Below are 8,679 nucleotides of genomic sequence, written 5' to 3'. Positions count from 1 at the left end.
CTCATGTCCCTGATACGAATTCCTCACAGAAGACACTGAACACCTACGCCTTTATTGTGTTGAACTCGACCTACTATGACAAAACATACATCAACAGACTTCTTGACTTGTGGACATGGTTTATAGGCCTAACTATAAATCATACATTTAAAGTACAAATTTTAATCTATATATATCTATATATATATTTTATATATTTATTTTATACTTTGTCGCTGTCTCCCGCGTTTGCGAGGTAGCGCAAGGAAACAGACGAAAGAAATGGCCCAACCCCCCCCATACACATGTATATACATACGTCCACACACGCAAATATACATACCTACACAGCTTTCCATGGTTTACCCCAGACGCTTCACATGCCTTGATTCAATCCACTGACACCACGTCAACCCCGGTATACCACATCGCTCCAATTCACTCTATTCCTTGCCCTCCTTTCACCCTCCTGCATGTTCAGGCCCCGATCATACAAAATCTTTTTCACTCCATCTTTCCACCTCCAATTTGGTCTCCCTCTTCTCCTTGTTCCCTCCACCTCCGACACATATATCCTCTTGGTCAATCTTTCCTCACTCATCCTCTCCATGTGCCCAAACCACTTCAAAACACCCTCTTCTGCTCTCTCAACCACGCTCTTTTTATTTCCACACATCTCTCTTACCCTTACGTTACTTACTCGATCAAACCACCTCACACCACACATTGTCCTCAAACATCTCATTTCCAGCACATCCATCCTCCTGCGCACATCTCTATCCATAGCCCACGCCTCGCAACCATACAGCATTGTTGGAACCACTATTCCCTCAAACATACCCATTTTTGCTTTCCGAGATAATGTTCTCGACTTCCACACATTTTTCAAGGCTCCCAAAATTTTCGCCCCCTCCCCCACCCTATGATCCACTTCCGCTTCCATGGTTCGGTGCATTATTACATGACAGCTAGAGACTGAGTGTGAACGAATGTGGCCTTTGTTGTCTTTCCTAGCGCTACCTTGTGCACATGAGGGGGGAGGAGGTTGTTATTTCATGTGTGGCGGGGTGGCGATGGGAATGAATAAAGGCAGACAGTATGAATTATGTACATTTGTATATATGTATATGTCTGTGTGTGTGTATATATATGTATACGTTGTGATGTATAGGTATGCATATTTGCATGTGTGGACGTGTATGTATATACATGTGTATGTGGGTGGGTTGGGCCATTCTTTCGTCTGTTTCCTTGCGCTACCTTGCTGACGCGGGAGACGGCGACGGGGCAAAATGAAAAATATATATATATATATATTTGGATACACCTTATGCAAAGAGCACTTGCATATTTGCTCCATATCTTAAATAGCTTATTCTCTGCAGCACAACCTGTTTTGCACTTATGGTAAATCAGTAAAAAAATAATACAAGTAATTTGATATAATCTTACTTCATAATTTCTTTTAACATATCTCACACTAGATCCTACATCGCATTTACGTTGCTTTTTAGGCATAAATATATTCCTCTGTTAAAAATATTGAAATTGTGCCAGTTATGTCATACTTAAAACATTTGACACGAGGCCCTTATAACTAAATTAAAACTGACCCTTCAGGATGTTTCCATATTCCTGTCCCACTGGTCAAAGTCAATTTTTTCTATTTCTGAAATGTTAAAGATATTAATCATGACATGATAGAAATAAAAAATAGTTTTACCTTGGTAAGGCAACTTAGAAGATAGTACATCATAAAAGGAAGGAGGATTCTATAAGACTCAAAGTTAGCCACTTTTGGTCGTACAAAAACAATTGCCAAATGCATTCTTAGGCCTGGTAATACTGCCTGGTTTTCATGTAAGCTATAAACACCTTCAGCAACCAAAGGATACATACAATTCTAAAAATTTAAGATATCATATCACATGAGTCAATGTATCCTAAGCTCAGGACTAAGCAACAGCTGCCTTCTACAGAGTATCAAACTTGTAAATGAATAAGCTCAGATGAAACAACAAAACCAGTAAACATTACTTGGATAATGTCATGGGACTGTACGGGACATTCAAGACAGGGCCCCAGTAGCATAAAACTATCTATCTCTATTGTAATATTAGTTTAAGAGATGGCACCCCAGCAGTATAAAACTCTCCCTGTACTATAATTCTATAATGGATGTTTTAAAAGATGGAGCCCCAGCAGCATAAAACTCTCTCCTAGTACTGTAACAGACATTTAAAGGATGGGGCCCTGCCAACATAAAATTCCCTTTCTGTACTAGATTGGATGTTTAAGAGATGGGGCTTTGGTAGCATAACACTCTCCCTGTACTTTGATGGAATATTAAGAGATGGAGTCCTAGCAGCATTAAACTCTCTTCCTGTACTGAGACAGAAGTTTAAGAGATGAGGACCCAGCAGCATAAAACTCTCCCTGTATTGGACAAATAGGTAAAAAATACACAACCACTGGAGTCCCAAGTGTTAATTAGAATACAGCTAAACAATAAAAAACCATAAAACTTATGTACTTAAAATGAAAATATGTTTGCTAAATCATGAATTACATCTTCAATAAGCTGAAAAAATTATGACTCCTCATATCTAATTTATAAAATTTCTTAACACATATTTCATTGTATGATTTCATTGTATCATGACAAGAATATAGTTATTCTTAAGAAAATGTTACAAGATTTCAACTAAGTACATAGATCAATATACAGAATAAACATACCTAAAATTAAATACCTTTTGAAACAAATGTAATAATACAACACTTCAATATGAACAAATACAAGTTTTCATCTAACCCACAAAGACATCCAGTTAGGATGAAAGTGAACACTTATGGCACCATTCTTGAGCAAAGTTGAACAATTTCATGAGTTGAGCTTCAGGCTCACTTCTTAGTATAGTAGCTACACTTGATGAAAGGCATCTTGGATACCGTTGCTGGGATAGTCTTCTTGCGCACTTCAACACCGAGGGCAGTGCCAGCCTTGGCTAAAGCTGCAGGAACATAGGCCATGGCTACATTCACACCCAGTGATGGTGCAGGACAGCCACTGGTCACCTGCAGAAACATGGGAGGAAAGAACATCATGACGGTCAATCCTCAAGTGGCTACACAGAAGTTATGAGACACTTATTACTGGGATTTGCCCCTCACACAGCAAAAGAATATCACTACTTGCCATAAACATTATGTTATGAATACTTGTCACACAAACCCTTAATCATGAAAGCTTAACTTACCTCTCCAATTTTATTACCATCAGCATCCAAAATAGGACAGTGTGATCGAGAGGGAGGTCCACTAGAAGTAAGACCGACTCGACGACGCTTTGGCTTCTCCTTTAGTTGGCGCAGGATTATCTAAAGATAAGATGAACCTTTATTAAACTGATTTCAACTTTTGGATTATTAGTAAATAAGAACTAATTTTGATTGTAAAAGAACATGAATCCTGAGGGTTTCAGTGTAGGAAAAGAAATATGCCTGTATCTGAAAATGAGTAACAGGGAGGTGCCTACACTTGAGTAATGCCAATCAGAAATTAAAGGCAGGAGCATTAGGCTGAAGTAGGTAAGAACATTAGGTAGAAGTAATCAATAGGAACATTAGCAGACTGTTTGCAGAGGCTTCAGCTTAGAGTAGCCCTCTGCCAGTGGCCTGTTAAGGGTGAGGCACTAAAGGCTAAGAAGCAGCACTGGAGTTCACGAGTTATGGAGACTCTATTGCCGTGGGCACCCCCTTGAGGGAGTTCCAATTGGAACAGGTGTCAGACATATTGATATATAGACAATGGATTTATGTATGCTGGACCTTTAAAAAAGTTAACAGATTTCCAATCATATATATACAGTCCCATTACTTTATGTTTGACAAGGTCCAAGGCAAGTTTCACATGCACAAACAATATAAGTGACTAATATGGAAAAGAATTATGACACCAGGTCAGCTTTGGGTAGTAAAGTCTGTGAGTGGATGGGGGTAAGTAATATTGACCATGCAGTTGTGTTTGCATTACATTGCTGTCATTGTCTAACCAATGTTGGAAGGTTGCCTGAAGAGGTGTAAACAGTGATGATGCAGCACGGATAGGGTAAAGTTATTCTGAAGGCCATGCAATGTTGAGAAAATGGCCTTCAAAGGTAGAATGAAAACAAGAAGTTAAGTTACCTGAAATAATAATAAACACATTTTTCTACAGCATTACAAGACTGGTGGAATAAGAATGTGGATGTAGCCAATATAAAAAGGACACCATTAGCTTGGATGATAATCATGAAACATTATGGGCATAATCACCTCGGCTCCTATGAAATCTGCAGTTTGTCTCCGCCTCTTTCCAATAGTCCATGCCAGGCCTCCCTCAATAGGAGTTGTAGTATCATCAATATCATTACCATAGAGACATAGTCCAGCCTCCAACCGAAGGGAGTCACGAGCACCCAGACCTGCTAACTGGACACCTAATCCCACAAGAGTCTCACAAAGCTCTACTGCCTGCAAATAAATAAAAGGGTGAGCTGAAATGACTTGGGTATAAGGAGGGGGTGAAAAAGAGGATATGTGTCAGAAGTGGATGAGATAAGGGGAATGGGGAGACCAAACTGGAGATGGAAGGATGAAGTGAAAAAGATTTAGAGAAACTGGGGCCAGAACACACAGGAAAGTGAAAGGCATGCATAGTATGGATTGAATTGGAACAATGTAGTATACAAGGGGAAACAAGCTGTCAAAGGACTAAACCTGGGCACATTAAGCACCTGGGGAATCTTGTGGAAAGGTTTGTGGGGCCTAGTTACTTAAAAGCATAGACTTCCTACTCATTAAATCATCAGTGAAACATACATTTACAATTAATACATTCTCAAGCGTGCAAAATTTAGCAAAGTTTTCAATTCTGAAGGAAAACTTTCATTACTCCCTCTGCGCACTAAGATGAGTTTTATATAGCAATGTTATCTCCAATCAATCCTCTACCCTTGCACATGAGGTACCCCGACTACTAAAGATCAACAGTAATTCCCACAATATCCTCATCTAAAACTCTTAAACCTTCAATAGCCCACCCTATGAAAACCAATGCTTTACATCCATACAAAGGAACTACGACAAATTACCCACGTTTCTTGTAAAATCCTATTCACCGAGGTGCATAGTGCACCTCCAATCCATCTCCTCAGCACTGTTCAACCCTCATCTCCCTTCCACAGCAATCCTTAAAGATCTCATTCCCAAAAGCTGAATCAAAACTGTTAAACAAATTCTAACAGAATAAAATGAAATGCAAATAAACCAAACAAAGGTATGCCACAAGCAGTTCCCGCATAGTAAAGCCAATGACAAACATAAAAGGGGGTGGGGCAATGTACCTGACCTTTTAAGTAATGTCATCCTATTCAAGTAACAATAATGAAACAAAAATCCTAAAAGAATCAATTTGCTATGAAGCATCACACACATGACTTATTTGTCAACTTGAGTAAGTTTTGTTATAATTATCAATAATGTTAAAAACATGTGAAATGAAATTCTGAAAATATCATGAGCAGTTCCTATCATACTTCTTTAAACATCTAAAAAAAAAAAAAATGGAAAAGCACTCTTTCTTCAGAGATGTGCAATCCTTCTAAGTTTATTAGTTGCACTGTACATTCTATAGCTATGAACGACAATCAACTATGACACATCACAGTGCTAGTACTTTATACCAATTTTTATCAAGTGTTTTCATGTATGTCACAGTGAAACAAATATTACTTTATAATAAATTATTGTAATTACTGAACCACACTTGAAGTACAATGAAAATCATTAGCAAGCAAAGACATAGTCAACAACAAACCTTATTGCTAGGAACAGAGATTTCCACCCCATCTTCACCAGTATAGCCACATCTCGTCACTCTACATGGGATGCCTGCCACATTCATCTCCCCTGTATTCATGAAGTAAAAATCTCCCAAGTCTCTCTCCGTTATGGGCTGCCAATGATAAAATAATAGATCTAGTTTTCATGAAATATAATGTTTTCTTATTAAAGATCTAGTTTTCATGAAATATAATGTTTTCTTATTAAACAAAACATGAATAAAGAAAAAGTAATCCATGACCTATAGACATTATTCAAATAAAAAATTTCTTTAGCTCAATTACAAATACTGTAGTTACCTTATTATACCTATTCAAGCAAAAAATTTTGTAGTACAAAATTTCTTTATGTGAGCAACTGAAATCTACTATATAATGGGGGCTAAATTCCTATACCCTAATTTTCCAATATATAAGAAACAAACTTCTATGCACTACTTACCAAACTTACATTTATAGGTCAATATTCAATAAAAATTTACGAGAGTTTCTGTACAACCTACCCTAAAGTTAATCATTATCTCATATAGCTCTGTACTGTCATTAGCTGTGAAATTTTCATAGGTTCTCCTAATTGTTTTTCATGTACATTACTGTACATATTTTTACCTTAACACCACATCTTCCCTGACAGCTGCACCAGCATCACTTTCTTTAATGTCGTTCTGTGTGATAATAATTCAGTCCTCCGCAGTTATATTTCTGCAGCCACAGCGAACAAAATAAAAGTACCTAAACCATATGTAACCTTTACCCAGAGATATTTCCAATGCAGAGCTAAAATAGAGATTCACCAGGAGGGAAATCATGGCCATGCTTTTAAGGACCATTACCAAGGAGAGAGAGAGAGAGAGAGAATCATTGTGATATAATTTCCTGCAGGAATTCTAAGTATCATTAACAAGGAGAGAAAGAGAAAGAGAAAATCACTGATATCATTACCTGCAGGAATTTTAAGGACCATTAATAAGGAGAGAGAGAGAGAGAGAGAGAATCATTGTGATATAATTTCCTGCAGGAATTTTAAGTATCATTAACAAGGAGAGAAAGAGAAAGAGAAAATCATTGATATCATTACCTGCAGGAATTTTAAGGACCATTAATAAGGGGGGGGGAGAGAGAGAGAGAGAGAGAGAGAGAGAATCATTGATATAATTTCCTGCAGGAATTCTAAGTATCATTAACAAGGAGAGAAAGAGAAAGAAAAAATCATTGATATCATTACCTGCAGGAATTTTAAGGACCATTAATAAGGAGAGGGAGAGAGAGAGAGAGAGAGAGAGAGAGAGAATCATTGTGATATAATTTCCTGCAGGAATTTTAAGTATCCTTAACAAGGAGAGAAAGAGAAAGAGAAAATCATTGATATCATTACCTGCAGGAATTTTAAGGACCATTAATAAGGGGGGAGAGAGAGAGAGAGAGAGAGAGAGAGAGAGAGAGAGAGAGAGAGAGAGAGAGAATCATTGTGATATAATTTCCTGCAGGAATTCTAAGTATCATTAACAAGGAGAGAAAGAGAAAGAAAAAATCATTGATATCATTACCTGCAGGAATTTTAAGGACCATTAATAAGGAGAGAGAGAGAGAGAGTACTAGTGTGATATAATTACCAGCAGGCATTAGAGTGTGACCTTACCTGCAGGATCTGCACTGCACGAGGCCCCTGGACAGCGACGAGAGCGTGGTCTTCAACGACCTCCAGTTCGGCGTCACCTCCGGCTGCCTTGAACGATGCTAACTGCTCCCTCATGTGCGCCAGGTCTTTCTCCTTACACCCAGCATTGCTCACTACATACAGGTAACCCAGGTCAGTCTTGCTGCAGATGAGGTCATCGATAATGCCGCCTTGGTCGTTAGTGAAGAGAGATAATGTCCCCGTGTTCTCCTCTAGGCCTTCAACGTCCCCTACGATTAGCTTTTCTATAAATTTAATGCGGTCTTTGCCATGGACCTTTGACTGCAGCATGTGTGACACATCGAACAGACCACAGTTGCTGCGCACCTCCTTGTGGGAGGCTGCTATGCCAACCTTGCCATATTGGACTGGCATAGAGTAGCCAGCAAATTCGACCATCTTACCTCCATGGGCCACATGGAAGTCATGTAGGACAGTATTGTGTAAGGCTGATACTGAAGACGTGTTCAAATACCTCGTCTGTGATGTGTCACGCACTATCCTCTTCACTAATATATTCCTGAACATGTTGGTTATACTCGCACTCAACACCACACTAGAATGACGCTGGAAAGGGGAGAAATATGAAATTTCTCAGGTCAGCCTCAGCTGATTGTTACAAAAGCCTGTTGCTGGGGAGAACTGGTAAGTACTAGGTAGGGAGGTAAGGGGGTTGTGATTGAGTAATAATATCTCTAAATTATCTTCCTTCTTGCTTCATCTTTAATTGTGCATAGATTTAGCTAAATTCATATATGCCTTATATATATGTACAACTCCATTTTGTAAGTCAAATACGTTTGGGGTAAATATGCCATGAGGGTTGCTAATATTAGATTGTTTTTCTTCGAAATTTGAAGTGTTTGATAAGCTATATATTATTTGATATAGTAAAGAATTTATCAGATTTTATATAAAACAGATATACAGTCTTGATAAATCTTAAAAAAAAACAAACTTAGTAACAGGTACTATTAATGGCTTAGTTTGGGACATTAGATTTCTGTTGTTGTTCGGCCGCAATCAATAACTTAGAATTCTAAATCAATTTCCCTGAAAAGAGATTTTCCAATTTCATAGCATCATTTTAGGAAAAAATAGGCGCAAAATATAAAGTCAACGCTAGAAACTTAATAAC

The 8,679-nt window shown here is 38.1% G+C and overlaps 1 protein-coding gene across 1 annotated transcript; it reads right to left on the bottom strand.

Annotated features, from left to right (window-relative positions):
• Positions 1–2,451: 2,451 nt before the first annotated feature.
• Positions 2,452–8,203, bottom strand: LOC139762711 (aminomethyltransferase, mitochondrial). Its single transcript, XM_071687721.1, has 5 exons — positions 7,503–8,203; positions 5,839–5,976; positions 4,296–4,493; positions 3,240–3,359; positions 2,452–3,057 (listed from the first exon to the last, which is right to left on the bottom strand). Exons 1-5 carry the CDS (start codon positions 8,067–8,069, stop codon positions 2,884–2,886), a joined length of 1,197 nt encoding a protein of 398 aa, XP_071543822.1. The 5' UTR covers positions 8,070–8,203; the 3' UTR covers positions 2,452–2,883.
• Between the last annotated feature and the right edge of the window lie 476 nt (positions 8,204–8,679).

This window comes from Panulirus ornatus, chromosome 44 (assembly GCF_036320965.1).
Source record: "Panulirus ornatus isolate Po-2019 chromosome 44, ASM3632096v1, whole genome shotgun sequence".
Lineage (NCBI taxonomy): Eukaryota > Metazoa > Arthropoda > Malacostraca > Decapoda > Palinuridae > Panulirus > Panulirus ornatus.
This window is presented reverse-complemented; position numbering and strand designations above follow the sequence as displayed.